The sequence below is a fragment of the Suncus etruscus genome, chromosome 4 (assembly GCF_024139225.1).
Source record: "Suncus etruscus isolate mSunEtr1 chromosome 4, mSunEtr1.pri.cur, whole genome shotgun sequence".
In the NCBI taxonomy this organism is placed as follows: domain Eukaryota; kingdom Metazoa; phylum Chordata; class Mammalia; order Eulipotyphla; family Soricidae; genus Suncus; species Suncus etruscus.
The window spans coordinates 147,827,938-147,849,777 of record NC_064851.1 but is presented as its reverse complement, the minus strand read 5'-3'; the positions used below and the strand labels follow the sequence as shown (position 1 = coordinate 147,849,777).

Genomic DNA, 21,840 nt, shown 5'->3' with positions numbered 1-21,840 from the left:
ATCCTTCCCCCAAAAAAATTGTTCAACAAAATACAAATAAACATATTAAATGATACATATTTTTAGGCTCAGTGGTAGGTGTGAAGTCAATCTAGTTTGTTTTTGATTTACTAAGACTTGAGACAAGAACAATAATAGGAAGGATTAAGCAATAACTAGGACCCAGTGATATTAAATATATTTCCTATAAATTCTGAGATCAGTATCAGTGAATTTTTTTTGATTTAAAAAGTTTAGAGGGGCCAGAACAATAGCACAATGGGGAGGACATTTGCCTTGCACACAGCTGACCCTGGTTCAATCCCTTGCATCCCATATGGTCCCCCGAGCCTGCCAGAAGTGATTCCTGAGCATGGAGCTTGAGCACAGAGCCTGAACACCCCTCTAAACAAAAAAATGTTTAGAGAAGCCAGAGCAATCATATAGCTGGTAAAATGCTTACTCTTTTTGGACACAGCTGACCTGGGTTTAATTCCTGGCATCCCATATGATCCCTTAGTCCCTCAGGAATCATTCCTGAGGGTTGAGCAAGGAGTAACTACTGAACACCACTGGGTAAGACTGCCCCCCCAAAATTAAACATAACAAATTTTTAGATCTATAAAATATAAAACATAAATCTTACCTGCGTATCTAAATATTGAGAACTCACAAATCCTTCATTATATATGTAAACCATAAAATTGTCTGATAAAATAAATCTGAATATAAAAAAGAATTTTAAAAACATATTTTTAATATATACAAAGCAAGAATCATCACACTAACAACTTGGCAGTAACAAATCTGACCTACCTTCTATTTTTTACATAAAGTTTTGTTAAAAATATAGTCATTCACTGTGTTTGCTCTGTTTGCTGTTAGAATACAACAGTTGTGAAGTTTTAACAGTGTATGAATCTCTAAGCTAGAAATATTTTACTATTTGGGCGTTTATATACATTTTTTCTTATTTTTGAAAAGGATTACCTTTTATGTATTTATAATTTTGTTCAAAGCTATACAAATTTACTGTAATTGTTATCTTAGCCTACTCATTTAAATAAAAACTACACATAAAATTCATAAAAATATGAATTGCATCTAAGCTTATAAAATGTTTGCTCTTTTATTTCTTATAAATTTTACTATCATAAATATGTATGACACTTATATCAAGTGGAAGAGTAGTTTATTATTAATTTGAAAATTGATATGATATAATTATCTGCATTTGTTTATGCAATTTTAGTTTTAACTTTACTTACTTTACCCTACCCTCTCTTCAATCCAATATATTTTAACTAAATCAGACATTTAGCTTTGTTGGAAATTTCCAACTAAAACTGATAAAATACTCATTTCCAAATCACCCCCTAGCAGTCAAATACCAAGGCATTCAAGGAAAACTGCTCTGACACACTTGATATAACTGGTCACATTCTCTGTCTTAAAACTATATACATTTCTATTTCAACCATAATACCTTCCCCCTTTGATTTATCTGATTTCTGTTAAATTTTTAACTTCCTTCAACTAGACCTTGCTTATTTTCTAAATTATTTTCATGTCATTCAATTATGAGGATTTTCTCCTTTAAACCTTTAATACCAACCTTCCTTTCATTTTATGCTTAATTTATACCCATATAAAATGAGGATTTTTGAAATTAACACATGTTCTAAACTAAACCTTCCAAATTAGATATCTTTCCATGTATACAACTATGACATGAACAACTACTCTAAATATGAGTCATTATGCCCTGATTTGGTTCCGCTGCCTTCTTCACTGTCCACCAAATCTTCGCCATATTAATCTTTTTTTCTGTCACCTCAATATGTCTACAAAAACTACTTTCTTCTACACAATTATAATTCTGTTTTTCACTATTTATACAAACCATCAAATTGTCATTACATTATCATTATATATGTAATTTCTTAAAACAATACACCCCTGTACATCTCCCAAGCTGCAGTCCTTATATTTTTACCACTTTTATAGTCCCACTAAGATATTCAAATCAGGGGGCCGGGCGGTGGCGCTAAAGGTAAGGTGCCTGCCTTGCCTGCGCTAGCCTTGGATGGACCGCGGTTCGATCCCCCGGTGTCCCATATGGTCCCCCAAGCCAGGAGCAACTTCTGAGCACATAGCCAGGAGTAACCCCTGAGCATTACCGGGTGTGGCCCAAAAACCAAAAAAAAAAAAAAAAAAGATATTCAAATCAAATGTGAGAAGACTCACTTTTCCTCTTAAACACTTGAAATATTCCTGAAGTTTTCATTTACTAGTTTTCCTTCGACACTTTGGTCTAAAGGAGTGGGTTAATTCTGATGCTAATCTCTACCACTCTTTGGCTTATTATACACTAATAGTTTGTTTAGATATCTTTTTAAAAGAAACTTCCCCTCAGCCAAAATAATTGTTCTTTTATTTATTCTTAAAATCAAATCATCTGGGGGCCGGAGAGATAGCATGGAGGTAAGGCATTAGGATGGTGGTTCAAATCCTGGCATCCCATATGGTCCCTCAAGCCTGCCAGGAGCGATTTCTGAGCATAGAGCCAGGAGTAACCCCTGAGCTCTGCCAGGTATGACCCAAAAACAAACAAAAGAAATTAAATCATGTTATCTGGACCTCCCTTTAATATTTATCACCTATTTTTGAAAAGGTGAATTATATTTACATCTTATTACTCACAACATGCTTTTTCTTAATATAATTTAAATTGTCCTTTATAATTCACAAATTACTTATAAGCCAGCCATTCTAAACTGAATTTCTATCAGAGAATTATATCCTACAGAAAGTTATTCAATTATTTCTCAATTCTCTGCAGTACTAGTATCATTTTCCATAAACTATTCATGAACTATCATATTATATAATTACCATGTACATATTCTTTGTTTCATATCCATGGTGGTGAGCTGGCTTCTTAAATTAAATCCCAAATGATACAACCAGTGATAGATTTGTTATTGTGGTACACTAGTCTGGTTATATAGTCCTGAAGTTCTATTAACTTAAAATTATCAAGTTAATCTCCACTAAAGATACTAAATTCTCTGTATTTACTGCTCCTAAGTCCTCTTTTCACAAAATACTACTTATGGTAGTAAGACCAAAAAGCTTAATTTATTCAAAATGTCTGAAGTAACCAAAAAATTTAATAACAAACATTTACTATTTTAATTTTTATTTATGCACAAAATGCACATTTATAATTAAATGCAAAATCAAGGAATAAAAATTACCGTTTCTTAAGGTGCACATTATATGGTCGCCCATCTATTGGAATGATATAGGTTATATGGTCCTAGGAAAGACATAAAAATTGTAAGTAAAATCAAAAATAATAAAAGAAGCAAACCAAATTAAACCCTTCTAAATATTAAAATAATTTAAGACTTTATTAAAAGGTCAGAACTTGAAATATTTAGTAATTTATTGATAAATTATAACTTTTATTATGTATCTTCTATATTTCCACAATATAAACCTAATTCATGTCAGGTCAAAGTATATAAATCTTATTAAAGATATATATATTTAAATTCTTAAAATAGGACTATATGCATTCTATAATTATTATTTGAGTAGAACCATTGGGTTATTCCAGGAAGTTTAAAATTCCAGGGAAGTATTAAAATTACTTACCAGTTTTCCTAACTGATATTTTCTGTCTCTCTTCACTTTCTTTGCTTCGGACCACATCCATCTGTGCTACTGGCTTTACTCCTGGCTCTGCATTCAGGATCACTCCTGGTGAGCTCAGGAGTATTGTAGATCTACCCTGGGCCTTTCCACTACACTAATGCAACAGTACTACTGTAGTAGTACCACTCTACTATTATAAATGGAAACCTTTCCACTCTAATATATCTACAGCCCCATTTTCTAATTCTTTAAACTAAAGATTTCTAAAAACAAAACAAAACCAAAAAAATGCACAGAGGAAAGCATAAGCAGAGCTATCCAGAATTGGTAGCTATGTGGTGTTTTTGATGACTTGACTCCACAGACAAAGAAAACAAAGGCAATCAACAAGTTAAACTACATCAAACTAAAATTCTTGCATGGTTAGAGAATCTTGGGCCAAACTAAAAAGACATCTTACTGAGTGGAAGAAGAAAATTTTCACACCAAACCCCCTTAATTAAAGGAGTTAATATCCAAGGATATATAAGTTGATCAATAGAAAAACCAATAAGCCCATCAAAAAACAGGGAGAGGTTCTTTGACCTCCAAATGGCCCTGAAGAAACCCCCACCCCAACAACTGACTTTCAGGCCCTCCTTATGTTCACAGCCTCTATCAGCCTTGCCACAGAGACGCTATGCATCAGTTGAGTCCAATTTTCATTCCAATCAGATGTGCTACATGACTTGGGAAGCTGCCTTTTCCACTCCACCCCACCCTAGAATGACCTTTCCCAACCCCAATAGATTGCACCAATTTCCAGAACCACAAACACAACTTCTGTACTCCACCCACCCCACATACTCTAGAGTCCTTTTCAGTGGTGTAGGATTACAAAATCCTGGATATGATTCATTTAATTTTGGTATAGTTTGTAGTGACGGCCAGAGTGCACAACTAGATTCTCACTATTTGTCAGTATTCTCTGACAATATTAAAAATTTTTATTGAAATGTGTGTCTTGCCATAAAAGCAGAGAATCATCATTTTTTTTTGGCTTGTGTTTCTTTGGATTATCATCTCCCATCTCCTCACCTGGAATCTATGTGTATTTTTCCAGCAAAATGAATAATATGAGAAAACATTGAGAAAACTGGTTCTTATTTTTCAATTCATATTACAATCTATACCAAATCAAAAATTGCTGAGATAAATCCACTGACATTTAGAATGATCATTATTTCCAAGCTATTTTGGAAATAGCTATAGCTATTTTGTCTTCTACCTCCTGTTTATTTCTTATAGTTTCATTGATTTACATTATCTTAATATAGTGTTTCCATTTTTTTATTTAGATTTAAGGCCCTGTTAGGAAGTGCCCACAGCCGCATCCAGCTTAATGTCCAGGTGATATACAAGGTACTAGGTGGTGCCAGATATTGAACCAAGTCTTACATATATAAGAGCTTTACCACTGAGTCACAACTGTCAGTGTTCAGGGGTTACTCCTGGCTCTGTACTTAGACATCATTCCTGGCAATGCTCCCAGGACCATGCTGGGGATAGACCCCTCATCTGCTGCAAATGCCCCATTCATTGTTTGTATGTGGGACACACCTGGTGGTGCTCAGGAGTTACTCCTAGCTCCTGGCAGGCAGGCACAGGGGACCTTATGGGATGATGGGATTCAAACCACCGCCCATCCTGGATTGGATGTGCGCAAGGCAAACGCCATACCACTGTGTATTTCTCTGGCCCTGACGATGTTCCTTTTTTCTTTTCTTTCTTTCTTTTTTTTTTTGAATTCTTTGTAAGTCGGTTGTTTGTTATGATTTACTCATTATCCCCATTCTAATATATTGTACCTCCACTCTAGAGTTTTGCTTTGTTGTTACCAGGAGGCTTAAATAAGATATTACTTCAATAAATATTACTTTTTCTACTGCTAGCAATTTATTTGTATCTGCCTCTATAATTGTCTTATCCTTTAGGCCACCCTTTTATTCATTAATGCCACAAAAGATATACTTTATAATATAATTCATTGTCAACTTATAGTAGTTTCCTAGACATATGCATTACTGTGATGGGAAGATCTTTAACATTTTTTTTTATTTTGGGGTCACACCCGGCAGCGCTCAGGGGTTACTCCTGGCTCTATGCTCAGAAATCACTCCTGGCAGGCTCAGGGACCATATAAGATGCTGGGATTCGAACCGATGACCTTCTGCATAAATGGCAAATGCCTTGCCTCCATGCTATCTCTCCGGCCCCAGATCTTTAACATTTTATGACTTTTTTAAGTAACATTAATTATACAAGTTATGTTTTGCAGGAGAATCATTGAAAATAAATGTCTATATATTACTTTAAGTTATATATTACAAAAAGCCCCTTTCAATCCTTAATTACATAGTTTTCCTTTAATGTCAGTCTGTGTCTGTTTTAAATTTACTATTAATTTCAGTGCAGAGTGATCAGAGAAGGTAATTGATACAATTTCTATTCTCTTGAATTTATGAAGGTAAGTTTTGTGGACCAGCATGTGGTCTATCTTTGAGACTGTCTCATGTATATTGAAGAAGAATGTATATTAGTTTTGGGGGGATGGAGAGCCATATATATATAATGTCATTGTATTATATATAATATTATTTTATTTTATTATTATAATTATTATTATAATTTTGCCATTCTGCGACTCCCGGGACCCCGGCCTGCAGTTTTAGCACAGGCATCAGAGACTCCATTTTGCTCTTTAGTTAAAGGGCCTCCAACAATTCCCCCTCTCTAGTAACAAAAATGGGTGGAAAGCCTGTCATAGGCCACCTGATGGGACCTCAGTGTCAGCACCCTAGGAAAGAAGAAGATGGCTCGAGGAGCACACAAGATGTTCTTGTTAGAGTGCACGTAGGCAAAAAAGCCCTACCTCGAGGCTAGAACTGCTTAAGCAATATAGGGTGGGCCTCTGACAACTGACATCAGGCTAATCCCGTCGTAGGCATTTCCACAGCCGTGAGAGGAATGATTTTTTGCATTTAGCAAGTTGTTCCAATTCCTCAAAGTCCAGTTCATGGGAGGTTTCGCCCTCCATATCGTTACTCTCGGGTGATGGGGTTCTTGTTGCTGGAGCTGTTGATAACGAATGCCCACAGAAAGTTTGGTAGCCTCATCTACCTGGTATTTTACAAAGCCAGTTAAGTGGCGAAATGCCCATGGACCAAAAGAAATAAGCAGCACAAAGCCGATAAAGGGACCAAGCAAGCTAGACAATAAGGTGGACATCCACGGGGTGGTAGAAAACCAATTTTTATACCAAGATTCACTTTGGTTTAGGTTTCTTTTTGTCTCCTCTAAACTTTGTTCAACTTCTCTAATGCTGTCCCTAACCAGTCCTGATTTATCTTTAAAAAAACAACAGTCTTCCTTAAGAGTGGCACAGACTCCTCCATCTTTCAAAAAAACGCAAGGTCAAGACCACGCCTCTTTTGCTGCACCATTTCAGCTAAGGAACCAACAGTTTGTTCTAAGTAGTCTAAACCTGCAAGGCCTGTGTCAGTCTTTTACCTGAGGCTCAAATAGGAGTTAATCCAAGAGGCCTCACCCCAGGTGAACTTTGGCAAATGGATGGTACTCATTATAATGTTTTTGGAAACCTTAAATATATTCATGTAACTGTTGATACGTTTAGTGGATTTATTTGTGCCTCCTTACAAACCGGAGAGGCCACTAAAGATGTTATTGCTCATGTCTTACATTGCCTATTATCCCTCAGCCATCCTCCATTAAAACAGACAATGGCCTGGCTAGCTTAGTCGGTAGAGCATGAGACTCTTAATCTCAGGGTCGTGGGTTCAAGCCCCACATTGGACGCCACTTGCAACCCCTGGAACCCCGGCCTGCAGGGTGGTCAAGGGTTGCGAAGTTATTCGTGAGTCACGTAGAGGATTCGACCTGAAAGATAAAAGAGGGCTGGGAAAATGATGGACTCAAGACGAGATTCCAATCAAGAGTCAAATTTATTGGGGGAGAGGTAGGCTTTATATGGCATGGGCAAAACAAAGGAGTAGGGGGTGGTAATTTTTCACAGTAACATTCTGTTTTTCAAAGTTACATTTTACAGGAGACTTATCTTACAGTTACAGGCATACAGCATTCTTTTTCAAAGATCATTGCCACAGGATATCTAATCTTGTACCTATCTTTATTGGAACAGCTTGTGGCTTGCAGTTTACACCCTCTTTACTTTAGGTCCAGGGGGGAAATGCCAGCAGCTGCAACATGCAGCTTGTCACGTAGACAGTTTTAGCACAGGCATCAGAGACTCCATTTTGCTCTTTAAAGGGCCTCCAACACCATTCTGTGTCTCTTAACTGGTGCACTTACTCTACTGATGTTGAGAGAGATTATTGTCATGGGATTTTCATCTTTTTTTGTAAAAGTATGAAGTTTGGTGTGTTTTTTTGGGTATTCTTACCTTAAAGTAGACACTTCAGCTCTCCTTTTAAGATTGGTTTTGAATCTGTAGGGTTTCTGAGCTGTTGTTTATACATGAAATTGTTTATCCTTCCTTTAAACCTGAATTAAAGTCTGACTGGGTGAAGTATCCTTGGCAAAGCATTCATTTCATGGAATTTTGTCACTGTATTTCTACCAACGCCTTTAGGCCTTGTGAATTGCTTGTGATAAATCTGCTGTAAATATTTAGGATCCTTCTTTGAATGTAATTTCCCTTTTTGATCTTCCTGTTTTCAGTATTCTATACCTATCACTGGTTTTCATAATTGTGACTAGTATGAACCTTAGTGTGCTTTCCTTTGGATCTTTGGTACTCTTCGGGCATCCAGGATGTGGCTGTGTGCACTCTTCAGTTCTGGCAATTTCTCAGCAACGATGTTCTTGACTGTTGATTCTTTATGGGACAGTTCTTCCTGGGTCTCTGGAACCTCAATAATTCTTATGTTGTTTCTATTGAGTTTATTCCAGAGTTCTATTGTGTATTTACTTTCTTTGAGGATTTTTTCCAGCTTCTTCTTTTGTAGAGAAGTATTATGCAGCTCATCTTATAGAGTGCTGATTCTGACCTCAGCAGCTGTTACTTTGCTGGTGAGGTTTTCCAGTGAGGTTTTTATTTCACCTACCATGTTTTTCAACCCTGATATTTGTCTTTTAAGTTTTCTCACTTCTACTCTCATATCTTCTTGAGTCTTGTGGACTATCTATTCTATGGTTTCTTTGAATTTTTTGAACATCCTTAACATTCACACTCAAATGTCGTGATCAGAGAGGTTATGCAGGTGGCTAGTATTGGTGGCTAGTATTATTGGGTTCTGCTTTAGTTTTATCATTTGTGGCCTTTGGTGTATGATAGTAACATATTTTGTAATGTAACTCTTTGACTAGAAGAAATTTTCTTGCTGGTCTCACACACCTCATTCAGCTCATTTCAAACTGGGGCTACCCCCAACACCAAACAGGCTGCTGTGGCTAAGTTTACATACCTCAGCTCAATTCAAATGGCACTATTTATTTAAGTCTGAATTCTGGTCACTGCCTAAGCCACTCTTGCTGGTCTCACACCCTTAACTTGGTTCAGACTGGGACTCTTTATTACCCAAAATCTCACACAAACTGACAAGGCTTATAAACCTGAGCTTGATTCAAAACTGGCACTGTAAGTCAACCTTCATGGCCCACCACCGCTCTCACTGGTCTCACAACCCTCACACTAGAAAACAAACCTGTGGCTTTTTCTGCCAACTCTACCCATAACTAAACAGGCTTCCTGTGGATGGGTTCACGTACCGCAGCTTCAATTCAAATGGTGCTATTTAAAGTCTAAACTCTAGCCACAGCCTAAAGCTGCTCTTGCTGGGTCTCACACATCTCTTTCACTACCATAAAAAAAAATTTAATAAAAAACTCTTTAATCAGAGTTGAAGTAAAAGTATAAAATGGTTACTAGTCACTGTGAAAAAGTATGGCAATTCTCTTTAAGTGTTAATCATAAATATGATTCACAGAAATTTGACTCTAGGAATCAATTCAAGATAGAGGAAATGTAAGCGAGTATAAAAAATATGATAAAAAATTATTTATAAGAAGCCAGTATCTGAAAATAATCCAAATACCCATCAACTAAAATATGCTCTAAAAATAAAAATTGCTTACTAAACCTGCTGAAAAGTACTATTGCAACAGATAAACCTAAGTGACAGAAGCTAAATACTAAACACACAAATATTATATATATGCGCTACATTTTTCATTATTAAAATGTCCAGCAGAAAAATTAGTAAAAGTGAAAATCACATCAAGAGTTGATTAAGGTTGAAGAGCTAAAGTAAAAGTAAAAAAAAATCACAGACATGAGAAAGTTTTCTAAGACACTAAAAACTATACTAAATTCAATTATAGTGGTTTATGTAATTCTTTTGCATTAAGGTATTTACATTCTATAGTATGTAAATTTTGCTGCAATAAACGTTATACCTTTTATACAATTAAAAATATTAAATTTTTGCTAAAATGTAAGATTTTTTCTACTGAATGTTAATTTCTCTCTACTTCCATAGACCCTAATATAGTTACATGCATGAAAAATGCAGAAAAGGTCTGTCAAAGATATTAATAAAATAAAAATTTTCTAACAAAAATGAATAGAATAGGCGACTGGAGAGATAGCCATGGAGGTAAGGCGTGTGCCTTTCAACGCAGGACCGTAGTTCGAATCCCGGCGTCCCCTATGGTCCCATGTGCCTGCCCAGGGGATGATTCTGAGCACAGCAGCCAGGAATAACTCTTGAGCACTGCCGGGCTAGGACCCAAAACTAAAAAAAAAAAAAAAAATTATAGCGTATCACTCTAAAAATTCATAGATACAGGTCTGGACTTTGTGGAATAAGGCTTCAGTTAAGAGATGGCTCCTTGGGGCCGGGATGGTGGCGCTAGAGGTAAGGTGTCTGCCTTACAAGCGCTAGCCAAGGAACGGGACCGCGGTTCGATCCCCCAGCGTCCCATATGGTCCCCCCCAAGCCAGGGGCGATTTCTGAGCACATAGCCAGGAGTAACCCCTGAGCGTCAAACGGGTGTGACCCAAAAACCAAAAAAAAAAAAAAAAAAAGAGATGGTCCTTAACTATTTTGAGACAATTACTCTCTGCATTTATATTATTGTTTCACAATGTAGGTGGCTAGACAACCATTCATAGAGGTGCTTAGAAACAATCCTGTGTGGAAGTGGAAGTCGTCTTGGCGTGCAATTGGGAGGTACATTCTGTTTGCCTTTAAAAAGAGATTGTTTGGAGTGTGTTTTTCCTAGAGGAAACAGTAATTTTTTAAAAGCATGGGGTAAGCCAAGTTTGGGATATTCTGGTCTTCTATCACCTCAGAAAAGACCCAAATATACTATATTATCTTCTGCATTTGAATTCTCACCAGGTTTCATATGTGGAAATTACAAAATTAGATAAACAAGTCATTATAATTTATATATTTGCTCTTAATTATAAATTTTCAAAATTCCTTATCCAGCCAACATTAATTAGTTATACTCTATATTTAAACTATAAGGAGATAGGTATATACATTGCTACTGTAACAAATATAAGAAATTTTAATAATTTTTATTATAAAAATATCTTACAGTTTCTATTTTTTGAATTATCACTTGCTTTTGTATAGATCTTCTCTGGAATTTTAATTTGTAGAGATAAACTTTTGAGACCTGAAAAAAAATAAAAATTGTTCTGAAAGATGGAACAAAGAGCAAGGCAAGAAACATTTTATTCACCTTAAATCAATTTTCTGGTTTTGCACAAAGTATGACAATTAGACCAACAGCCCCCCCAAATTAAAATATACTAATATCAGAAGAATGGTCAATAGTAATAAAATGTCTGCCTTGAAGCAAACATTGTGTCAGTCCATAAAATGATTTCTAGTTTGTCAGATATGTAATGGAAATGGTTTCGTAGCTTTTTTGTTTAGGAGCCCTAGCCCCACAATAGTGTATGATTTCTGTTCTGTACTTGGATCAGTTTAAGGACTACTAAAGTGAGAAATTCCTGACCAGTACCCATACCCAAAGATGCTGCAAAGCGTACAACTAGGCATGTGTTTAAGCACCACTTTGATCATTCGAAAGCTGTTCACTCTGTTTGAGAAAGTGATTTAAGCCAAGCTGTGAAAATCTGTCAGAACACTGGCCGTGCAGTTGAAATCTGGCAATCTTGAGAGGAAAGACAGGAACAAGTCCCAGCCCTGCCCAAACCACTGCTACTGCACCCATCACCCACAATCATTGCTTCACCCAATGGCCCTGATAAACCACTCCTCTATGGCTCTCTATAGAGAAACCAATTTGAAAAAAACTCCAGGTATGCTGGTATTTGGGCTGATATCATCAGGACATTTTTTTACCCCTACATTCTTGTACTTCTGGAAGTCCTGGAAACCAAAAACATGCCCAAGAAAAGCTGCAGTATCAGCAATAATGCTTGGAGTTCCTGGGCCCAATGGCCTCATTTGCAGCCACATGTCAACTTCATTTTCATTTAATCCTGTCATCCCTATAGGAGCAAACCAATATAGACTACACTGTGTATCTGAAGCCACCTAATGTTCAAAAACAAAAGTAAAAAAATATTCAACTAGCAACAACAGCTTACTAAACCTTCTGACAATGGTTTAATGACATTATGAGATACAATAACTTTTAGAAATTTTCTTATTGCTGTATTCTTATTTTTCTTCCTCCTTCGTAGTCTTTCTTTTCATTTTTTAAAAATAGTTCAGCTCCCACTAACCTGAAAGCAAATGTATTCTGATCAAGTACAACTATGAGATAGTCTATAAATAAACTACATATATATTTTTGGGGAGGGGGAAAGGAGCAACCTGAGCATTCCCACACCAACACAAATAATTCTTAAAAATTATTTTAAACACAGAATCCCAAAAAGTGTCCCAAGAGATAATTCAATGGAGACTGCTATCTCTGGGTGATTTATCTTCAGTGGAACAAGGAGCAGTAGATGATTGAAAACTTCTGAGCATGACTCCAGTGAAGAGATGGGGATTGAACAGAGACTATAAATGAACAGAACATTGCCTTGAAAATTAAATATCATGGAGAGCCAAAAACAGAGCTCCAGACTTAAAATCCTACTCAAAAACATTGAGCTTGGGGCCCGAGTGATATCACAGCCAAAGAGCATTCGCCCTGCACCAGATGACTCCGAGATAGACCCGGCTCAATCTCAGCATCCCAAATAGTCCCCTGAAACTGCCAGGAGCGATTTCTGAGCGCAGAGCCAGGAGTAACCCCTGAGAACCACCGGTGTGGCAAAAACAAAAAACAAACAAACAAACAAACAAACAAAAACAAGAGCTTGAGTCAAAAGCAAAAGAAGGCGAAATAATCACAGCTCTCAGTATTCACCTCCCACACTGCTAAGGAGCTGAGTACTTTCAGAACAAGGAGCAAGCTGAAAGCAAATTCCACCATTCCAAGCTAAGAATGGAAGAACAGTGGGATGAGTAACATCTGTTTTTGCTATGCAAAACAAAATTACAGCCATATCTGATTACTTACAGGCAATGGAATGAAATGTTAGAAAGGAAGAGAGAGATTCTGGAGAGATGAAGGAAAGCTAACACGAGATCTTTTGCTTGCTGAATTTGGTGGGTATCCCCTCCCCCAATTTCCTATTTATCCCACCTGAATGATCAGAACCATGCACACCTGGAATGGGCGGGTAGCAGAGGCTGCCTGGGGGCAGAGAGGGGTTAAGAAGGAGAGTTAGAGTCAGCATCAGATTTAGCATCAATAAAGAAACAGCAGCAGTAACATCAGCAAAGGGAGTCAGTCATCAAGGAATCCTGGAGAAGCAGCTGAAAAGGAGACACAAGAGGCCAAGAGAGCCTGAAGGAGTAGAGAAATAGCTGCTAGGAAAAGGCTTAGCATAGAAGTCATGTGAGGCAATGTATGTTAGGTTAGGACGTGAACTAAAGCTGGCTGACTCCTGGAACTTCATCTGATTGCTTTGTGAATTTCTCCCACCATCACCCCGCAACCTTCACACCCGCCAGACCATAGAGGCTGCGGGAGCCGGGTCAGCCCAGAAAGACCTCACCATCCCCACATCAACACTAGGATTCATTAATTCGTATATTAAAACATCAGGAGCTCAGAACATGTCAAACATAGAATGCAATAGCACAATGCTTCTCAGATTGGCAGGAACTTGGTGATGTAAAACTCCAGATGCTAGCAAAATAAGTACCGGTACCCTAATCAATACCAGAAAGGACAACTTGATTTTATAGGTGCTGTTGGGCATTCCAGACCAGGAATTGCCAAACATAACTGCCACTGTCATATTTCAAAGTCATATTTCAATCAGACAAAACAAAATTTAAAGTAAATGAATATTAGGAAAGGACATTCTATATTGATGAAGGAACCAAAACACTAAGAGGAGATAACTCTTATCAACATACATGTACTTAATAAGGGGTAATTTTAGTTTGTAAATCAAATAGACCAGAGAGGTTGGAGCTATAGCACAATGGTAGGGCATTTGTCTTACATGCAGCTGACCCAGGATGGACCTGGGTTCTATCCCCAGAGTCCTGTATGTTTCCCCAAGCCAGGAGCAATTTCTGCGCACATAACATAGCCAGGAGTAACCTCTGACCATCATCAGGTGTGGCCCAAAATAGAAAAAAAATTAACAGAACTGAGAGATCAATAGAAACAAAATAGTAGCAAGAAATTTTTTAACACCTTACTCTTATATAGGACCAGAATCTGAATCACAAAACAAATATCAATAGTCATAAAAATTGAAATCACATCAAATTTCTTTTCAGACAATGTTTTAAAGGTAATTATTTATGATGAAAAAGTTCATCATAGAGGTCTCTGATGGTCAATAAGGAAGCAAACTAAGTGCACTCTCCTCACCCTTCTATAAACCTACAGACAAAACAGAATTAATCACAGAATATTATGTAAAGCCCCACTGAGAAATTACACTGGAAAGATGAGCAAGCAGATTTTTTGGGTCTGGAATGCAGAGCAAAACCAGTTAATAATAGTGTTACTGGGTTAAGTTGAGATAGCTAATGGTGTTGAAGTTGGTAAAGAATAAGCATGGGGCAAGTCCATCAACACCAGATTAAAACTTCACTCTCACAAAATTATATCAGGCCCCACCACTTGAATGAAGCAGACAGACGGTGCCATCCACTCTGTGTCCTCAGTTATATTGTAATTGTATATAAGTAAATGATGGTATTTATAGCTCTCCTACCAAGATTACGAAAATACCTAAGATTCAGCAAAGTGAACGTACGTTATAGAAGATATAACCGATATCTTTTAGTTTTAGCTGGTAAAAAATTATTTGATGAAGTGATACTTTAAAAGTTGAATAATTTGGGGCCGGAGCAATAGAACAGCGGTAGGGTTTTTTTGCCTTGCACGTGGCCAATACAGGACGAACCTTGGTTCGATCCCCAGCATTACATATGGTCCCTTGAGCCAGGTTCGATTTCTGAACACATAGCCAGGAGTAACCCCTGAGCATCACAGGGCATGGCCCAAAGCAAAAAAGAAAAAAAAAACAACCTTAAAAATAATACAATGAAAGTGAATAATTAGAATTCACTGCAAGAAACTATCCTGAAAGTAGGAATCAAGTGGACTGTTATAGTTGATATTTCTTTTACACAGCTATAGAATTCTAAATAACAAAGCTTGCACTTTCTTAAGACAAGATTACAAATGAAAAAGATTACAAATAGCACTTTTAAACCTTTATCTTGATGTTAAAAAAAAATGAAGTCAAGCATGTACTGTTGAGATAAGTAAAGAAAAGCTGCACAGTCAAATAAATTCCTAAGAGGCAGTTAATAAGGTAGTCCTGCAGTTGATACAAAAAGATATGAGTACCAACACTACAATACTACTACTACAACTGAAAGCCAAAAAACTTAAAATCTATTTTTTTAACTAGTTTGGAAAAAATAATGTTGAGATTTCAAAGAACTAAAGATAAAACAGCAAATTTTCTTAAAGAATATAAAGTACAAAGTGGAGATGAAATACATAAAAAAAATGAAAGAAGAAAAGGCAATGAGAGCAGTTTATATTTTCATGACTATTTCAAAAATCTTTACTGATACAATTTTATTGAAATCTAAAACTGGGCATTCAAGACTCACAAAGAGAGATAAAATCCTAATAAAGTGTATCAGAAATTAAAGGGGATATCACAATAGATAATACAAATTCAGTACAAAAGGTCAATGAAACTAGGAGCTGTTCTGTGAAAGAATAAGCAATATAGACAAATCCTTAGCTAGGCGAGGATAAAATATCGGAACTAAAATGATTTCAAAAAATTTAGCACAGGTATCAGTAAAGCACAAGAAATTATGAGCCTAAATGAGAGACTACAATGTAAAATGAAGAGTATGTTAGGCCAATACTTCCCAAGTAGTCCAGTCCTGCCTGATACCTCTGTGGCATTCTCAGAAAGGGCTAGGAGATGAGTGGAGGAAGGAAATGCAGAGTCCCCTTTCTGCATGAACTACAGTAGTCAAACCCTACCCACCATACACTTTGACAGAAATGGCCCAGTGACTTAACCCTATCAAACTTCCAAGCTACCAAATTTGTTTTAGAATTATAAATCCTAGACTATGCAGCCACATGTAGCTGCACCACAGCTAATTATCTTAAAGTAGTGTCAGCCCAGAGTATCACAGGAAACCTGATGGGAAATTATATAGTAACCTATCAAGCTCAGTGAGCCTAAAAAGTAACAGACAAGGCTCAACTATCTCCAACCATAGCCCAGAGGCTCCCTAGACACTGACTTTAATAACATCATAGAGAGATATAACAATCATTTCAAATAAACTTTTGTTATTTGTTTTAATAATTTGTGTTGCCTTTGTGTTGGAACAAGCAATATAATGTAAAATTTTTGTGCCTGCATGGAGGCAAACAATAGTGATGGAGATTGGGAACACCAGTGAAGGGAGGTCATATTGGTGGTGAAATTGGTATTTGAATATTTACTGCCTGAAACTACTGTACTGCAAACTTGTTATAATCAATATAAATATTGATAATAACAATGACAACAATCAACATTGTTATAATAAATCAGTGCCATAATAAAAATTAGGGGGAAATTTCATAAGCTCTGAATAGAGGCTCTTGAAGTTTCTAATGAAACTCGGTAGAAGCAGAATATCAACAGACTCAAGCAAGACCAAGAATTTCTGAAACGAGGGGCCAGAGCAATAGCACAGCAGTAGGGCATTTGCTTTGCATGCGGCCCATGCAGGACAGACCTTGGTTTGATCCCTGGTATCCCATATGGTCCCCCAAACCATGAGCGATTTCTGAACACATAGCCAGGAGTAACCGGAGCATCAATGGGTGTGGCCCAAAAAGCAAAAAAAGAAAAAAAAAAAAACGTTCTGAGATGAAATGGAGGAAATCTCTAGAAAACAATATACAAAATAGTCTGAAAAGAGATGAATAGCACACAAGGGGACTATGAAATGAGCTCAAGAGGAACAATATAAAAATCTTTGGCGTCCCTAAGAATCAGAATGGTAAATTTGATTAAGAAATCAGTTAAGAACTTTCCAGAGTTGAGGAATACAGGCAAAGCAAATAAAAGAGGCTCTTAGGATTCTAGTGAAAACAGAGCCAATGAAGAAAACCTCGTAATGCTCAGAATGACAAAAACCAAAGACAGACAGTATACTGAAAACAGAAAGATCAAAATAGAAACTTCCATCTGAAGGAAAGATTTATAGTAGACCTATATAATGATATTGTGAGCCAGAAAAGAATGGTGGGGTATGACATAAAAACTCAATAAACACCTGAAGAATATTCTATCCAGCTAGATTATCATTCAGTTTTAAAGGAATGAGATGGCTTTATGGAAAGGCCAACAGTTTAAGGAATTCACAGCCCTGGAAACCAGTTTAGTAAGATGCATTAAAGGAGTTTCTTTAAAGGACAGGACAGATTTCCAGCACATTGCACCAAGGATTGCAGTCATGGTGCTTATAGTTATTTTCTATTACTTTAAGAAACCTATATTAACTCTAAGTGTACTAAAGTATTGTATACATTTCCAATAATGAATTAACATCTCATTTATATTAAATGGTATATGTCTTTATTAGGCTTAGCATCATAATCTTTTACTTATTAATGCAGAGAAGCAGTCTATAATATTTTCTAATGTAAAGCCAAATATTCCCTTTCTTAGAATAAGACACACTTAGAGCTTTTGTAGGCCTATTCAGATTTCTCCCTTTAAAGTATCTTTATTCTTACTTAAATTTGCATTTTGTAGATTTACCTATTTCATATAAAATCCAGAATGTATTAGTATAGCATTATCCATAATATTCTTTAAATGGATATGCCTCTCAATTTGGGATTTTAAAAACATTTTTGATTTACAGTTTTGTGAAAAAATTTCACGGATGATTATTCATCTGTGTGTTGTCACCACTTCCATAAAATAAACATACATAAAATATGGCTCCTATGTTAAAGAAACATAGTAAAAGACAAATAGTGGTCGAAATCATCGGAGAGAAGACTTTGTCTATCAAACTGAGCCTACATATGTTAGGAGAAGGTTGGAAGGTGGCCTTGGGATACTAGTGAGGGATCTGGTGTTGAAATGATATATACATAAAAAGTGTAATTTACAGTAATCTAAATCCCATTATCTCAATAAAAATGTTTTAAAGAGAAAACAAGATAACTTTGTAAATCATAGTGGTTTAATTAAAATAATTTTAATTTAAAAATGTAAAGATAACATACCTGGGAATAAATTTAAGAAAGATGAAATACAGCCCAAAGAAATGAAAAGACATACCATGTTTTTTAAATGTTTTTAAAAATATTTTTTAAAAAATGAAACATTATTAATGCTTATATTCAGTCATAAATGACCTGAAATAGTCAAAGAATTTTGAGCAAAAAGAGGTAAAGCAGAGCTCACAGTTCTACTTCAAACTACATTACAAAGAAGTAATAAATAAAACAACATAGCATTTAAATTGCGGAGATGACTCACATAGCTGGAGCACATGCTTTGCATGCAGATGCCCCAAGTTTGATCCCTGACATCACATCATTCCTTGAGTATCAAAGTGGAATTAATCCCATCCAACATCACTGGCTGTGGCTCCTCTGCCCCAAATATGCTAATTCACACAAACCCAAAAAATAGTAAGAAAGGGGCTAGTGCAGACCAACCCCAAATGGACACCCCCCCCCCCCAGTTTGATTCATGGTATCCCATATGGTCCCCAAAGCCTGCCAGGAGCGATTTCTGAGATTACAGTCAGGAGTAAACCTTGAGAGCCACCGGGAGTGACCCAAAAAACAAACAAAAAAGTATGAAAGTAAATTCATAGAGGTGAATGTCTAACTCACCATAGTAAGTCAAGTTTTTACAATGGCAAAAGAAATCGTTTTTAAACAGTTGGTAGAAAAATAGACAGGTTGGGCTGGCGAGATAGCATGGAGGTAAGGCGTTTGCCTTCCATGCAGAAGGACGGTGGTTTGAATCCTGGCATCCCTTATGGTCCCCCATGCCTGTCAATGTGCTCCCCTGAGCACTGCTGGGTGTGCCCCCCCCCCAAAAAAAAAAACTGAAAGAAAAATATGGCAACCTTATCCCAGATGGAAGATATTTACCATCATATTCCAACAGTATATATATATAGTATATATATATATAAATATATAGTATATGTTTATATATATAGTATATATTTATATATGTATGTATATATATAATATATTGGGGGGAAATCACAATTCAACAACGAAAAATAAGCAACCCAATCCCCAAAAAAATGCACTTAAGACCTCTCAATCGATTCTGCTCCAAAGAAAAAAGGGCCTTGTAGACATATAAAAAAAAATGTTCACAACTGCATACTAACATCTCCCTCTGCCGTGTTCCCAAACAACGGCTATTTCCGAAAGGACAAGGTAAAAAGATCCAAACCACAGCGGGGAAGCACTGAACAGAGGCTAAGAAAAAAAATCTTCCTCCTCTCGGGAAAGAAATAACAGGGTCTCCACCTGATTGTGACAGAAGCAAATTGTAGAGGCCGGCAAGTAATATCATTAGACGGAACATGGTGTGGCTCCAAACTGATATTGAAGGAGTGGCCGTTGGACGGCTCGAGCCTGGCTCTACCCAACAGCCACCGGGCTTTGCAAACCCGGTGGGAGGGGTTTCCGCGCGCATTAAAGGGCTAAACTACCCTACTTCTAAGCTGGGGTTAAAGGTGATGCTATTAGTGCCCTGTATACTAACCTTCTGACGCTTGCACCTACCTAAAAATCAGTAAGGTCCTGTGACAAATTCTGATCTCTTTTAATAGCCTGGAGTTATCTAACCACCTCAGACACTCTAGTTTTAGTCAAATTTCTCATAAAACTTAAGCTTGTGTTGGTGACAAAAAATAATTATCATGTGTATTGTGCACTTTTGTATTAATACAGGTACACAAGCAAACATTTGTTAAGACTTGTTTTCTAAAAAAAAAACTATAGTCATATGTGTGAAAAGATTCCAATAAATGGAAAAGGTGGGATTTTATATTTTGGTGAAGAATCTATGTTGCCTGGCCCTAACCACCCCTTCCGCTCCCCCCACCACACCCCCGCCAAACCTACTTCCCTAATGCACTTTTAAGTAGGCAATATCCAAGTTTCTTGGTTAATCTGATTTTTCAGAGCAGTGGCTAAATTCACATGATGTTATCTCTTATTCAGTAACTTCTCAATATACTTATTCATAAACTAAAGGACATACAATAAGAATGCCCATAAAATTAAATGTGTTCCAGCAGAAAATGCTAGTCAAATTTCTCAGCCTCTCCCCTAGTCTCTTTGTACATTTACTTTTCTGGCATGCCAAACAATTTTAAAACTGAGAAAAGTTTTATCTGGGGAATCTGCACATCTAAGTTAACAGTTGGAATTCAATTATGTGGATGTACTGAATTTTGTTCAGAACAGGACAATATTAATTTTTAAAAAGTATGTTATGGGATCAGAGAAATATACAGCAGGTAGGGCATTTGTTTTGCTTGCAATCAACCCAGGTTCAATTCCAGCACATCATCCCATATTGCCCTGAGACTGCTAAAGTTATCCATGAGTGCAGTCAGGATTAAGTTCTGAGCACAGTCAAATGTGCCCCAGTCAAAAAAAAGTGTATCATGAAGGAAAACAAAATAACAAAAATACACACCAAGAATGCATCTGAACTGCAAGAGCCAGTGCTATAACAACATTGCTTCCAGGCAGCTACTGAGTCAGTATCTGATGAATAAGCAGTCAACTGTCACAGTGCTAAGAATTCTGAGTTAGTCTCTAGATAACTAATTTCTTAGGTATTTTCATAGTTATATTTGTAAATCACCTTTATATTCTGTTTACATATAGCTCACTCAATAAAAAAGGAATGTCTTACCCAGAATTTACACATTTTTATATATATATGTGTATATATATTTATATATACACATTTATATATATATCTGTATATATATGGTACCTGCAACATGACTAATTTTTAGTAAAGTATTTACAGAACTTAATAATAATTTATGCTTAGAAAATCTAACTATGCTTAACCATATAGTGAGTCCTTCTTTGAAATACACCAACATAGTAAATTTATGAACATATAATTCAAAATAAGTGAAGAAATAGAAATAAATAGCATACAAAGCATGTGAAAATACATACTAATAAGTATAGAAACTAGACTTAATAAATATTTTAGAAATTTTTCTAAAGATTCAAATAACTAAAGATCATCTAATTCCAAGAATGGTTATTGTATACTATATCCAATTATTAAATTTCAGTAAATATTAGTTGCAAGATTTGAAAGTATGAGTGAACAAGTGAAAGCACCCAACATTTTAGTCTATTATAGATTTACTCAGATTTAAGCAAAATGAAAAGTCTTCACTTAGAATAATTTATAATTTTAATATATAAATTGTTAAAATATGACATCTTAAAAATTTTAAATATCCATTTTGTTTCTTTTAATAAAAAGGCACTGTACAAGTCATCAAAATTCTATAAACTCAATGGGATAACATGTACAAAAGTTTAGTATTT

General features: G+C 36.2%; 1 protein-coding gene and 1 non-coding gene across 2 annotated transcripts in view; one reads left to right on the top strand and one right to left on the bottom strand.

Moving 5' to 3' along the window:
* LOC126007254 (disintegrin and metalloproteinase domain-containing protein 32-like) overlaps positions 1–12,191 on the bottom strand; it is a 161,531-nt gene extending 149,340 nt beyond the window's left edge. The window contains 4 exon segments of the mRNA XM_049772711.1: positions 626–701; positions 3,240–3,301; positions 6,598–6,801; positions 12,045–12,191. Coding sequence (XP_049628668.1) covers positions 626–701; positions 3,240–3,301; positions 6,598–6,801; positions 12,045–12,191 — 489 coding nt within the window.
* TRNAK-CUU (transfer RNA lysine (anticodon CUU)) lies at positions 7,425–7,497 on the top strand. The gene has a single exon. It is a non-coding gene; the product is annotated as a tRNA-Lys (tRNA).
* Positions 12,192–21,840: the final 9,649 nt, after the last annotated feature.